Source organism: Rhinoraja longicauda, chromosome 2 (genome assembly GCF_053455715.1).
Source record: "Rhinoraja longicauda isolate Sanriku21f chromosome 2, sRhiLon1.1, whole genome shotgun sequence".
Taxonomy (NCBI): Eukaryota; Metazoa; Chordata; class Chondrichthyes; order Rajiformes; family Arhynchobatidae; genus Rhinoraja; species Rhinoraja longicauda.
Window position 1 is genome coordinate 97,960,377 of NC_135954.1, and position 15,174 is coordinate 97,975,550.

A 15,174-nucleotide genomic window follows, 5' to 3' on the forward strand; every position below is an offset into this window, starting at 1 on the left:
CCCCCCCTCACTCACCCCCCCACCTCACTCACTCCATCCTCACCCCCCCACCTCACTCACCCCCCCACTTCACTCACCCCCCCCTCACTCACCCCCCACCTCACTCACCCCCCCACCTCACTCACCCCCCCACCTCACTCACCCCCCCACCTCACTCACTCCATCCTCACCCCCCCACCTCACTCACCCCCCCACCTCACTCACTCCATCCTCACCCCCCCCACCTCACTCACCCCCCCCACCTCACTCACCCCCCTTCTCACTCCATCCTCGTCACTCACTAAAACTCTACCTCACTCATCCGCTCCATCAAGATCACATGACGGACGCGAAGCTGAGCCAATGGCCAGGCGCGGTCAGCGCTGGGGGCGGGACATCCGGTGGGCTCGGTTGCGGGGGGCGACGGTGCGACGGCTTCCGGCCGCGGGGCTGCGTTTCGGTTGCAGGCGGCGGCGGCGGGTGCGAGTCAGGTAAAGGCACCGGCCACCGGGCACCGGGGACAGGGCGGCTCCAACAACCTCTCAACCCTCTAACTATTTGCAAATAAACCGCCGTGCGTGCCCTTTTTTAAAAAAAACAAATGTAAGATGAAGGTTTTAAAGCGCATCGAAGTGACAGCCGGTTGGCTCGCCATTGCCTTTGGGCAGACGTTGCCCTTCCAGCAGCTCCCTTGTCTTGTTTCTATTGAGAAATATTCAGCTGCGCTGAGTCATGAGGAGCGGGGAATAATAGCAAGAGCAGGCTGACAATACACTCCGCCGGCCAGGCCAGGCCAGGCCAGGCCAGGCCCTGCCATCACGGCCTGTTCCCAGTTCGGAAACAGCGAGGCTTTCTTTCTTGTGTAGGAAGGAGCTGCAGTCAGAGGCTGGTGTACACAAAAAGCTGGAGAAACCCTGCGGGACAGGCAGCATCTCTGCATGAAGAGAAGGAATGGACTTTTATTCACAAAACGCTGGAGTAACTCAGCAGGTCAGGCGGCATCTCTGGAGAGAAGGAATGGGCGACGTCTCGAGTCGAGACCCCCTTCTTCAGTCTGAGAGTCAGGGCCAGGGAGAAGGAAACTGGAGATTTGTTTGCTTACAAAGCACAGCAAAACTCTTTGCTCTGTTGTCTACGTCTTAAGGGTGTAAGAATCATTTTAGACCAATTCCCTTTCAACGTAGAGTTGAAACTAATCGCTGTCGTAATGGACTCCCAACAAGAGACTCAATGCTCTGATTTCGTTTTTTAGTGGCAAGCAATAATTTAATATGTTGTGGATGTTGTGACTGATTTTTAAAAAAAATGTTTGAAGTTATATAGTGTATTTGCTGATCAGGCGAATAACGTGGTGATTGTGATGTTCCTATTGGATGTTCTTGGATGGCTTTGGATGAAACGTACTTGTGTATCAAAAATATCATAACATGTTGCAATTATTCAATGGCTGATTAAACGATTGGTTATTTCCTGTAGTTGTGAGGGGAGTCCTGTTATTTATTAACTTGGAGAAACAAAGGATTGTTTAGGAGTTTAGAAGGATGAGGGGGACCTCATTGAAACTTCCTGAATAGTGAAAGGCTTGGATAGAGTGGATGTGGAGAGGATGTTTCCACTAGTGGGAGAATCTAGGACCGGAGGCCATAGCCTCAGAATAAAAGGAGGTACTTTTGGAAAGGAGATGAAGAGGAGATAGTGATTCTGTGAAATTGCCACAGATGGATATTTTTAAGGAGAAGATTGACAGATTCTTGATTCATAAGTGTGCCAGGGGTTATGGGGAGAAGGCAGGAGAATGGTGTCGAGAGGGAAAGTTAGATCAGCCATGATTGAATGGCGGAGTTGTCTTGGTGGGCCGAATGGCATAATTCAGCTCCTATGATTTATGAACTGTGAATTACTCCAACACTGAGTTACTCCAACACTTTTTTTAATAAACCAGCTGGTTTACAAAAAATCATTGTTGGAATAACTCAGCGGGTTAGGAAACATGTCTTGGAAAGAACTACAGATGCTGGTTTAAATCGAAAATAGGCACAAAATGCTGGACTGACTCGGGACAGGCAGCATCTCTGGTGAGAAAGAATGGGTGATGTTTCGGGTCAAGACCCTTTTTCAGTTTGAAGAACTTTAGTTTGAAGAGATGCTGCCTGTCCCGCTGAGTTACTCCAACATTTTGTGTCTATCTTCGGGTTGGGAAACATCTTCTGAAGAAGGGTCCTGACCTGAAACGTCACCTATCTGAGTTCTCCAGAGATGCTACCTGACCTACTGAGTTACTCCATGACTTTGTATCTTTTTCTTGTATTAGCTTGTTCATTGTCACTATTGTGTACTTAATCTTCAGTGGGAAAATGCACTGGAAGGGCGAGAGATCAACCACAATGTTGTCAGTGGTGAAGAGTTTCAGCTATGACGAGAGATTGGGTAGGCTGGGTTTGTTTTTGGAGCAGAGAAGATAGGGGTCGGGTCCAAAAAAATGAGGGTTATAGTTTTGGTAAAGGGATCCATAAACAGAAAGCATAAGAGTTAAATTAAGGAAGAAATTTTACCCAGAGGGCATTTAAAATCGGGAACATTGTCTGAGGAACAAATGGTGGAGGCAAGTACTGTTACGCTATTTGAATGTTTAGATGAACTTTTAAAATCCCGTAACAAGGAAGGCTATGGGCTGAGTGCTGGAAAATGGGACTTGTAGATAGACACTTAGTTGGCAGGGTTGTGGAGGATCATAGACGTTCTATTTTGTATGATTTAGTAATCGACCGAGTTTGAGCTACACTTTGGGTAACCTGTTTAAATGTTTGCTTCATTGACAACTTGATCTCTTTTTTAGGACTATAGTTCAACTAGATGGGATAACATACAGACATGTTCAGCTTTGAAGGTGATTTCAAAACACGGCCCAAGGTTTCTCTTGGTGGAGCAAGCAGAAAGGTTAGTAATCAATTTTAACGAAAAGTGTATAATAAGTGCGATTAATGAGTTAGTCAATTTTGTACTTGAGGTTCAACACCTTAAGATTGTGGTGAGTGCACAAGATAGGAGGTGTACATAAGAACATAAAATAGGCCACTTTCTCCCCCATGCCTGCTGTGCCATTCAAAACGATCGTGGCTGATCTGCCTTGCGCCTTGTACCCTATTTTCTGTCAGTTCCACATTGTCCTCAATTCCATGATCTTTCAAAGATGTAACCACTTCCTCTTTAAGCACCTCTAATGATCTTGACACCACAAACCTTCTGGGTAGAAGATTCCATTGATTCACCATCCTCGGAGAAAAAGTTTAACTACATCTCAGTTTTAAATCACTGCCCTCCTATCTTTTAACAATGTAAGGGTGGCACAGAGGTGTAGCGGTAGAGCTGCTGCCTTACAGTGCCAAGGACCCGGCTTTGATCCTGACTATGGGTGCTCTCTGTACGGAGTTTGTACTTTCTCCCTGTGATGGCGTGGGTTTTCTCCAGGTCTCCTCCCACACTCCAAAGACAAGTTTGCAGGTTAATTGGCTTCGGTTAAAAAAATGAAAATATAGAATTTGCACTGTGGTTTAAAACAAATGTGTATTCCAGTTCCTCAACTCTCCTAAGGAATATATTATTAAAGCCATTTATTTTTAATGCAATAGCAAAGCATAAAGATCGATGGAGTGTACTACTTTTGAGCATTTAAAATATTTTAGGTTCTGGCCATACGTTATTGACGCACAAATAATGATTCCAGATGTTGTCGGAAATTATTAGCTTTGTATCTGGTACATTGTATACTCAGTGTATGATTTGTGGAAAACAATGCTATTTTGGTGCCTGTTTTACAAAAAACTGTCATCTTGCCTGGTCTACATTCAATTTTCACTCAACTGTGGCCTTTGGCCTCCTTTACATGTTACATGAGGGCTTAATGTAAGCTGGAAGGGCAATTTGTCAGAGTATGTTCTTCAAGACTCAACAATCACGCCAATTCAGATATTCAACAATTTTAGCCATGTACTTTGTATTCTCAGCATTGAGAATGTAGCATGTTGCCTTTATTTCCTACTAGACGGGCGTGGACCCGTTGGGTCCATACCTCTCCTGCGGGCCCGGCAACCCTCCATCCAAACCTCTCCTGCGGGCCCGGCAACCCTCCCCCAACTGACGACCCGTGCACCCGTGGCCGGCAGGTGGGTCTCCCCCAGGGGCGGGCGAGGGGGGAGAGGAAAGGGGAGAGGGAGCCACTGAACCCGGCCCTGGGCGGCCATCGCGGCGTCCAAAGCGACCCGTGGACCCGTTGGGTGCAAACCTCTCCTGCAACGACAGCGATGGCCGTTGCTTTGAGCGGGAAGAAGCCCCAGCAGACAACCAGCACGCTTTGAGCGCACGCGCGAATCTGGCGGCCATCTTACGTAAGTATTAGATCAACGGGCCTCAACTGCGTGGGAGGTTGTTGAAAGGACTACTGGTCCATGACTAGTGCTGTGCCTCAGGTTGGTGCTGAACCCATTGTTGTTCGTCATCTTTCAACAATTTGGACGAGGATGTGCAAGGCATGGCTAATAAGTTTGCAGATTTCAGTAAAATAGGTAGGATCATGGACAGTGAAGATGTTTATCAAGAAATAGAGTGGGATCTTGATCAGCTGGGCAAGTGGGATGAGGAATGGCTTGGAATAAGAACATGGCTACTCCTTCATTGATGGGATGGAGATGTGTATATTTTTCTGTATTTCAGAGTGTAATGATTAATATTTGGTTCTAAATCCCTTTCCAGATTTTGGCATCTCTGAATTCAGATGTACTGCTGGCTGGCACCTGCTATTGCACTTAACTTGATAAGTGGTCAGCACTTACTAACACTGGTTCTTCAAACAAGTGATCAGGCCTGTGGATTATGATTAAATCTTAATTATGGTGTTGTAGAGAGTTCTGAACGTAGCCCAGACCATCACACACACCAAACTCCCTTCCATTGCTGCCATCTGCACTTCACGTTGCTTGAGCAAACCGCCACCATAATCAAGGACCTGTCTCACCCCGGTCACTCCCTTCTCCCATCAGGAAAGAGGCACAAAAGTTTGAAAATGTATACCTCCAGATTCAGGGACAGTTTCGTCCCAGCTGTTATCAGGCAACTGAACGGCCCACCCAACAACTGGAGTTTGGTCCTGACCTCCCATTTACCTCAATGGAGACCTTTGAACTATCTTTAATTGGACTATATTGGACTTCAATATTAGATCTTGCACTAAATGTTGTACCCTTTATCCTTCAACTGTGAATGGCTTGATAGTATTCATGTAGTCTTTTCTTTGATTGGATAGCACACAAACAAAAGCTTTTCACTGTATCTCAGTACATGTGACAATAATGCACTAAACTAAAACTAAATACGTATATATATTGAATGAATAAATACTTTATTGTCACATGTGACAAGTTCACAGTGAAATAGTTGTCACATAAGGGCGCTGACAAAGTTACAAAGTATACACAGTGTACGCACAAGGTCCCCCTTTATTCTCCCCCCCCTCACGGTGGTCCCACCATGCCGGGTCCTCCATTGTCCATTGTTCTCCCCCTCCCTCACAATGGTCCCCCACGCCGGGTCCTCCTTTGTTTCTTCCCTTGGCAGCGATATCCTCACTCCACGTGGTTCATCGATTGGCACCATCGTCAACCTCTGCATTGATTTCTCCACTATCGCTGGCGGGTCCTCTCTGGATGTCTCGGTGGCGCCAACCCAGGCACCAGCCGCATGGCTCCGTCAACTCGCGGCGCGCTGGCTCTGACCCACGGGGACTCCGGCCTCACCGACTCTGCCGGCCGTGGTTTCGGCCACTCCACACCTTGCCGGGAAGCGTCTGCCACAGCAGTTTGCTGGGCATTATAGCCAATAACATTATAGCCAAGCAAACCTATGCCAACAATCGTGCTTCATATATGGCTTGACCTTAAATTAATCTATTTTTCACCACTCTAAACAAATATGTTTTGCATTGATTGAACTTGATTGTATTTATCTTTGTGGACCCAAGATTTGAATTGCTTTCGCACAAATTCCCCACTACATGGAAATAGCTACCCTATCAAATCTGTTTATAATAGGTCTTTTAGATTACTGCTCAGATTTTCACTTTTCAGGGAAGTAAACTTGGCTGATTATATCTTAACAGAATTATATTTTCTGTTTTTGCTTTATTACATTGTTTTTAAGCATTGTTAGTGCTCCTGTGCTATTTTGTGCCATAGAGACCAGAATTGTGTCCAATCCTTTCATTTTAATCAAGGTCCTTTTGTTTATCAGCAATTCTCCAGTTTTGACTTCTTTGCCTTCAGAAAAGAACCTGTAGATTGTGGTGTTTCCTGCTGGTACACAGTATGGGCATGAGAGTTACTGTTGTAAAGGCCTTGGAAACTGCCGCTTTGCTGTTTTACCATGGTACAAATTGCAACCAAAGTGTATCATTGTTGGTTGTTATCAATGTTTAGGATGGTTGATTGGATGCAACCTGAGTAGTGCTGCGGTTGTACTCATCGCGACAAATGGAGAAGACTCCATTGCACTCCTGCTAAAACTCTCGGGATTTGTGAGGTGTGCCATTTGCAACATCATCATCATCTTAGGTGACTCCTTAGGTTTGATGATGATTTGCTTTCATTCAAGTCTTCAGCTTCATCAGTCACCTCAGAAAGCAACGTGGGACTTGCAGAGTAGGCAAATATAATGGGAGATGTCGCCTTTTCAGCTGAGCTTACACATGCTCTCAACAAAGAGACGTAAGAATCTCAGTGCTTGATGCTACTACAATATTTGAATCATCACATGCTCGGATTTCCATGAATTGAGAAGGTGTTTGTTTTTCAAGGAGGCCGTGAAACATCCTTGATGCGTTTCCTCTGTCCTCTTGGTAATCCCTCGTCGTGACTTGCTGCGTGATACCCAGCTTCTGAACTGTAGATAGACCAATTAAGCCTTTGGTTATTGGTGACTCCGAAGGGGTCAGTGGTGGGAGATCTATCAATGGTAATGTCGATAACATTGAGGTAAAATGGTTAGCATTTTGACTGATGATGATCGTTGCTTTCCATGTGCATGGCCCATGCCATGGTGCCTTTGAGTTTTTATTGCTTGTGTGTAGCAACTCTTTCCTTAACATTATGTGAATGGTATTTGTTATTGTGAAGTCATCAGTGGATGCCTCTGCTTATTCCCTTCCATTCTAAAAATAAATTGCATGTCCAATTTCATAGTTATTTTTTAATTTTCAACATTTTCTTATGCATCTTGCTGCTTTTATTTGCATTTGATTTTATAGTGTATATTTGAAAAGAGACTTGGTGTACAGAAAAAAATGTGGATTTGTAATCCCTTACGATTTATTTTGCTCCTGACATAACTAAGACTACTGAAAATCACACTAAACAATCACAAAAATTGATTTCATGGGAGGGCATTCGGTACATGCCAGTTGAAAGGGCGTGATACAAGCTAATCCCACTTGATCCATAGGGTTGCTTCTAGTTGTCTACATTAATTTATTTTGCCAGGAGATGTGGATATAATTTGTCACATCACCATTTTTTGTCCATCTTTTATTGTGCCGAACTAGGAGTGGTAAAAGTTAATAACATAGTGGTGACTAATATGTTAGATTAACGTTTTGCAAGGTATTGTAAATATTGCAAAATAATTTGTCTGGAATTATTTACACTAGAGGGTCGAGGGGGCAAGATCATTTGGTGTATTTAAAAAGGAAGTAGATTTTTTTTTAAATCAGGGAATTGACAGCTATGGTGAAACTAGGACAGAAGAGGAAATGATGCCGTGAGCTAACCAGCCATGGTCGTATTAAATGACAGGGCAGTTTTGAGGGACTGTCCTTATTTTCTTGTTCTAATGTAATCTCGTATAGGCCAGACTGAACATTGCAACATTTTCTTCTCGATGAGTAAATTAGATGGGCCACCTTAACAATCTAGGATTTAATTAACTGAATTTAAAAACCACATTTGACATCATAAAATTTAAACAGATTCATTGGTTCAAGGATGTTGAGGCTATTCCAGTAATTTAACCACTATACCACTGAACCCAATTGTTATTACATAATATGAAAATATAGTTCACCAGTGCAGGACCACCTCTTGGTTTGCTGCACCGTTTATGAGTTCTGTAGTAATATCACAATAGACAATAGGTGCAGGAGTAGGCCATTCGGCCCTTCGAGCCAGCACCACCATTCAATGTGATCATGGCTGATCATTCTCAATCAGTACCCCGTTCCTGCCTTCTCCCCATACCCCCTGACTCTGCTATCCTTAAGAGCTCTATCTAGTTCTCTTTTGAATGCATTCAGAGACTTGGCCTCCACTGCCTTCTGAAGCAGTGAATTCCACAGATTTACAACTCTCTGACTGAAAAAGTTTTTCCTCATCTCCGTTCTAAATGACCTACCCCTTATTCTTAAACTGTGGCCCCTGGTTCTGGACTCCCCCAACATTGGGAACATGTTTCCTGCCTCTAACGTGTCCAACCCCTTAATAATAGTATATGTTTCGAGAAGATCCCCTCTCATCCTTCTGAATTCCAGTGTATACAAGCCTAGCCGTTCCAGTCTTTCAACATACGACAGTCCTGCCATTCCGGGAATTAACCTAGTAAACCTACGCTGCACGCCCTCAATAGCAAGAATATCCTTCCTCAAATTTGGAGACCAAAACTGCACAAAGTACTCCAGGTGCGGTCTCACTGTATAGGGCTCTATTCAACTTCAGAAGGACCTCTTTGATCCTATACTCAACTCCTCTTGTTATGAAGGCCAACATTCCAATGGCTTTCTTCACTGCCTGCTGTACCTGCATGCTTCCTTTCAGTGACTGATGCACTTGGACACCAAGGTCTCGTTGTATGTCCCCTTTTCCTAACTTGACACCATTCAGATAATAATCTGCCTTTCTACACCATTCAGATAATAATCTGCCTTCTGGAGTTTCTGCATAATTTACCTGGTGCTTTTTAAAATTCAATTGTTCTCCATCTTAAGATATCTTGTAATGCCAGTCTGCAAAAATGTGTGAAAATAATTTGAATAGCTCATAATGTCATCGTAACTTTCTGCACAGAAATGCATCAATCAGCTCGTTGTGAATTTGTGTTGGAAAATAAGATTAAACTGAATTGCTCTACCTCTGAGCTCTTGCATTTTTTCTCAGTAAGTTACATATCATTAAGTGATTGTCCATCTACTTTTAAATGTGGTGGTTTGTGCAATTTCTATCCATTCAAACTACTTCTAACAATTGAGTAAGAAAATAATTTCTTAACCTCATCATTCTACCAAAACTATATCACTTAATTATTGACCATGTTGGCAAAACAAATGGCTTTGACTATTCACCTCTTTGCCTCTTTCATTCTCATGACTCCCAGAGCATTCCTATCAGTCCCCATTTTCCCATCAATCTGTGGTCCATCAGCGTTGACCACCCTGATTGTCTTACTACCCACTGATCCTGGGTTGTAACCAATTAATCCACCAATCAGTATATCGTTGAGATGTGGGAGGAAACTGGAGGATTCAAGGCAAACCCATGCAGTCACAGAGCTAACGTGCACCCAAGATCAGAATCGATCGGAATGTGTGAAAATAATTTGAATTGAATTGTCTTCCCGTTTTAGGCTACCAAAGTCCTATTTATTCCACACAGATTTGCCAGCTACTGAAGGACAGTTATTTACAATGGTATTAACTGTTGAAAATCTTTTTTATTTGAAGGAAGAAAAAGCTTCATTGTTGCATCGAACCCAGGAAGAAAGACGAAAGCGAGAGGTAAATATGTTTTGATCAAAAATATTGTGCTTTTGGAAACATTGTTACATCAACTTTTTGATAAAATGGTCTCTTTCACAGTGGTACTATCTGACAATAATTGCAAGTATGAAGTTTTTCTAACTTCACATTTTTCAGGTTTTAATCAACTTTTTGGTTTAGTTTAGATACAACGTGCAACCAGGCCCTTTGGCCTGCCGAGTCAGTGCCGACCAGCGATCACCTGTACACTAGTTTTATCCTATACAATAGGAACAATTTGCAGAAGCCAATTAACCTACAAATCTGCACACCTTTGGAATATGGGAGAAAACCAGAGCACCTGGAGAAAACCCACACTGTCACAGGGGGAATGTACAAACTCTGTACAGACAGCACCCATAGTCGGGATCGAATCCGAGTCTCTGCCGCTGCAAAGCAGCAACTCTGCTGTTGCGCCACTGTGCTGCCCATTTTGTTACAATTAGAAAAATACTGAGTATTTTAACTGCCTATTTTAAAAAATAAAAACGTGTTAGAAATTTTGGATTATACAAATAACAAAGTGGGAAAATGTATGACTTTACGATACTGGCATTTCAGGAGGAGAAGTGACATTTCAGTGCTGGGCAAGTAACCACAACGCCTTTCCACTTTTGACTTGTCATGCAATCACCAAATACTCTCTGGTCAGTCAGAGACTTGCAATAAATGAACATTGAGAGGCTTTAGCCTTGAGCATAATAAAATGCAGTTTTATGGCACGATTAGTGTTTATCCATGGTTTACTGAAGTGACCTATGGCTTTGATAAAGCAATAAAGAGTTGCAGTTCCTCTTCAGAATGTAGAACACATTTCAGGCTAATAGATGAGAAAAAAAAATCATTATTGTGTGTTCAAAACCAACTTCCACTGTTTTGTCTTCTGTACAAACATTCAGCAAAATTAAATTGCGTTGACCAAGTCTTGCATTAATAGAAAATGTAAATATATGGGTCGGCATTTAATACTGATAATGGCATCATCCCTCTAATGTTAATGAGTTGAAAGACAGGTACCCAGTGGAAACCCAGTACTTATAATATGAAAATGATTTTGAGATAGATATTTGCCTGAAGAAGGGTCTCGACCGGAAACGTCACCCATTCCTTCTCTCCAGAGATGCTGCCTGTACCGCTGAGTTATTCCAGTATTTTGAGTCTACCTTGCCTTCTAATCATTTTTTTCAAAACCTCATGACCATGATTAGCTTCAAACCCATTTTTCTGACTAGTTATAATAGCGCAATACAGAAGTGTCAGCAAATCTATTTCATGAAATAGGCTCCATTCTTGGAAAAGTCTCAAATATAAATTATTATATATCTTGATATATGACAATTGTTGGTATAAATGTATGTAAACATTTGCTGATTGTTTTAATCCATGAGCACATAACTTGTGTGTTAGATTGAGTAGGAATAAATGGGTCTTTTTCTGAGTGACCTGCAGTGATTAGTGAGGTGCCGCAGCGAACGGTCTTTGGTACGAACCATTCTCAATTTTGGATGTGGAAACAATTTGTAGCATCTCTCAATTTGCAGAAGAGACAAAGCTGTGGAAAAGGATGGACTGGTTTGGACTGAGGGTGGGGAAATATGACCTGTGAGGAGGGCACAGAAGTTCCTCCAGGAAAAATGCATGACATAAGCATTTTAATACACAAACATTATCTGGGCTGGTTCTAAAAGCAGGAAGACATTATATGAATTATAACTGTGATGAAAGGCAAGATGCAGTAAGACTTGGATGTCCTTGTACACCACTTACTGAAAGAAAACATTCAGGTGCAACGTAATTAGGAAGGCAAATATTTGTCACATTTTGCGAGATGATTTAAGTACAGGCGCAAGTATGTCTTGCTGCATCTGTGCAGTGTCTTGGCGAGATCTGGAGGTTTGTGTGCAGTTGTCTTGTTACCTGATGCTTTTGCTATGGCAGGAGTGCAATGAAGGTTGTTTCTGTGATGAAGGACTGATATGCAAGGAGTTTGGATATTTTAAACCTATATTCACTAGAACAAATCAAGAATCAAGTCAAGAGTGTTTTATTGTCATATGTCCTGAAACTGAATAATGAAATTCTTACTGGTCCACATCGATGGAACGGAGAGTCAAAATGTTCAAATTCCTGGACGTCCATTTCTCTGAAGATCTGAATAAATAGTAGTTCAAGGCCTTTTTAGAGGTTGTTTTGTTTAATAGCCTGATGGTTGCAGGGCCGAGGCTGCTCCTGAACCTGAATATTAGTTTTCAGACTCCTATACCTTCTTCCCGGTGGCAGAGAGTGTGGCCAGGATGGTGTGGGTCTTTGATGCTGGCTGCCTTTTTGAAGCAACGACTCATGTAAATCCCTTTGATGTGGGGAGATCAGTACCCGTGATGGATTAGGCAGTTCATCACTTTTTTGCAACCTTCTTCGTTCCTGGGCATTTAAGTTGCTGAACCGATCATGCAACCGTTCAATATGCTCTCCACTTTACACCTGTAGAAGTTCAAGAGAGTATTTGTATACATACTGAATCTCCTCAAACTAAGGAAGTAGAGGCTTCTTGGAAGTTGACGAACTTTCTTTATGATTGCATTAATGTGCTGGGTCAGGACAGATTTTCAAAAATATGCACACTCAGGAATTTGAAATTTTTGACACACTCTGTCCCGTCAAAGAAGACAGGTTTGTTGACCTTCGACCTGCTTCCAAACACAACAATCAGTTCCTAGATTTTACTGATGTCTGAGAGCAAGACTGTTGGTCTGGCACCATTTGGTCAGTCCCTCCTTTACTCTGACTCATCGTTATCTGTAATTCATTCAACAACGGTGGTGTCGTCGGCGAGTTTGAAGATGAAGTTGGAACTGTATCCGGCTACACAGTCATGAGTGCAGAATGAATAGAGCAGGGGGCTGAGCAGGCAGCCTTGAGATGCTCCTGCGCTGATAGTTATCAAGGAGGAAATGTTGCTGCCAATTGTACAGATTGTTGTCTTGATGAGGAAGTCGAGGATCCCATTACAGAGGGATGCGCATAGACCCAGTTCAGTGAGCTTGGTAACCAGCTCAGAGGGGATGATGATGTTGAACACCGAGCTGTAGTCTATGAACAACGGCCTGATGTCACTTATTGTTTAAGTGGTCCAGTGCAGAGTGGAGAGCCAGTGAGATCGAATCCTCTGTTGATGTGGTTGTGGCTGTAGGCAAATTGTAGTGGCTCCAGGTTCTCGTTGAGGTAGGCATTGATAAGCTCCATAACGACCTCTCAAAGCACTTCTTCACCACGGATGTTAGTGCCACCAGTTAGTAGTCATTGAGGCATGTCACCTTACTCTTCTTGGGCACCCGTGTTATTGATGCCCTTTTAAAACAGGTGGGAACCTCAGACCTCAGTAATGAGAGGTTGAAGATGTCTGCAGAAACTCCAGCCAGTTGGTCTGCACAGGTTTTAAGAACATGACCAGGTACACCATCAGGTCCTGACGTTTTCCCAAGGGTTCACTCTCTAGAAGGTTCTTCGGACTTTGGCCTCTGTGACTGTGATTGTAATACCATCGGGGGCTATGGGGGCCCAGGAAGGCACTTCAGCGTTCAGCACAGATGCATGAGGGGATCTCATAAATATACACAATTATAATAGGATTAGACAGACCACATAGAGGGACAATGTTCCCTGTGGGGGGTGAGTCCAGTACCAGGGCCACAGCCCTAGAATATGGGGCATGTTATTCACAACAGATGGTGGTGAACATAGAATTCTCTACCAAGAAGACAGTGGAGGGTATATCTTTAAATATATTCAGAAAGGAAGTAGGTATATTTTTTAATGTTTAAGGAGATTGAACATATCAGCAGAATGTCGGGGGTCAGGTAGTGAAATGAATTCAGTCGTGTCTGGATTGAATGGCCTGCTCTTATTTTCTGTTTCTATGTAACCGTCTATCTTTCCTGCTTTGTTTTAACTGTCCAATATTTAGTTAACTCAGGTAGATGCATTTGAACTGTAATTTTCATTCACAACATTTGGGTCTTTGATAGATTAACATATCTGATCTTTGACATTTTTACTTATACAGTAATCATTGGTCATTGACAATGTAATTTTAGCCACTATCATTCTGAAGAAGGGTCTCGACCCGAAACGTCACCCATTCCTTCTCTCCTGAGATGCTGCCTGACCCGCTGAGTTACTCCAGCCTTTTGTGTCTACCTTCGATTTAAACCAGCATCTGCATTTTTTTCCCCTACAACATTCATCAATGTCGTTTAACAGTGATGGCCATATTGTACTTTTTGGGTGTTATTTCTAAATTTGCTTCATTAAAGAGTATTTGTCTTCAATGACACATGTACCAGAAAAAAAAAGCATTGGCAATACCGTGGGTTGAAAGCAGAATTGTAGTTACATGCAAAGATTCTCTGAATTACTTGCCTGTCTTCAATTTCTATAGCCAAATATTGGGATGATATTTCCTGCAATATGCTAGTGATGGTATGACAGCTCTGGTGTATTTCTTGGGCAGGTTGAGTTAATTTTGCACTCATTGTGAAGAAGCAATTGTTGAATTATGTAACATTATTAGGATGGCCTTGTCAATTTTTTTCCTTCTCTTCAGGAAGAAAGACGAAGGCAGAGGAACGCAGTTATCATTCAGTCCTTCCTCCGTGGATATAGAGACCGAAAAGAACAAGTATGTTCTAGAATTAATGAAATACCAGTCAGCTTGAAAAGATTTGAATGTTCAATAAAAGGGCGCCGTCAGATCACCAATTTGTTGTTTGCTATGTAAAAAGCAATTAAAAAAAATAGATCAAGTTTTTAAAAGGTTAACCTGTTTTGAAATGCAGTGTATGTTTTTTGGATAGAATAAATTTTCAGTAAGATGTGCCAACGGTAACGTGTGCCATTTTAATTTTTGTGGCCGTAGGTAGAATGTATACTGTATGATTTGCCAATCTGTCAGTGTTTTTACTGAAGATAGGGAGGCTGATTAAATATTTGAAGTGGGCATAAAAAAGGAAAATTGAATTTCAACAGATCAGATGAAGCAATGAATAGAAACATGTATATAGTGGGTTCTCTTTTCTGTAAATTGATTTCTAATTTTTAACATTTTGTTTGCAGCATACGATACAACAAAGTGAATTTGATCACTGTGTCTCCATTGCACAAGCAGGCGGAAATTTTCCTATCAGTGATGGATATAATTTGACTGTTTTAATAAGGAAGCTCTTATTTTTTTACAAACAAAATGAAGATTTGGATAGATTGGTAAGAGAAAATATATCCCATTGCAATCAACTGCTTGAATTGTATAGTTTCAAAGCAAGCAGCAAGAATTAGTTTCATTTAAAAATAAAAACATTTTCTTGACTTTT

At 42.2% G+C, this 15,174-nt stretch overlaps 1 protein-coding gene across 3 annotated transcripts in view; it reads left to right on the forward strand.

Moving 5' to 3' along the window:
* Positions 1–394: 394 nt before the first annotated feature.
* The window catches only part of ube3c (ubiquitin protein ligase E3C), a 117,966-nt gene continuing 103,186 nt past the window's right edge, over positions 395–15,174 (forward strand). The window contains exons 1-5 of one of the 3 annotated variants that reach the window (XM_078424867.1): positions 395–470; positions 2,816–2,916; positions 9,734–9,787; positions 14,412–14,486; positions 14,921–15,067. In XM_078424867.1, coding sequence (XP_078280993.1) covers positions 2,851–2,916; positions 9,734–9,787; positions 14,412–14,486; positions 14,921–15,067 — 342 coding nt within the window. In that variant the 5' untranslated portion in view covers positions 395–470; positions 2,816–2,850. Of the gene's footprint in view, positions 471–496; positions 583–2,815; positions 2,917–9,733; positions 9,788–14,411; positions 14,487–14,920; positions 15,068–15,174 lie in introns of those variants that run through there. The other 2 variants (XM_078424884.1, XM_078424876.1) reach the window with 2 other exon arrangements.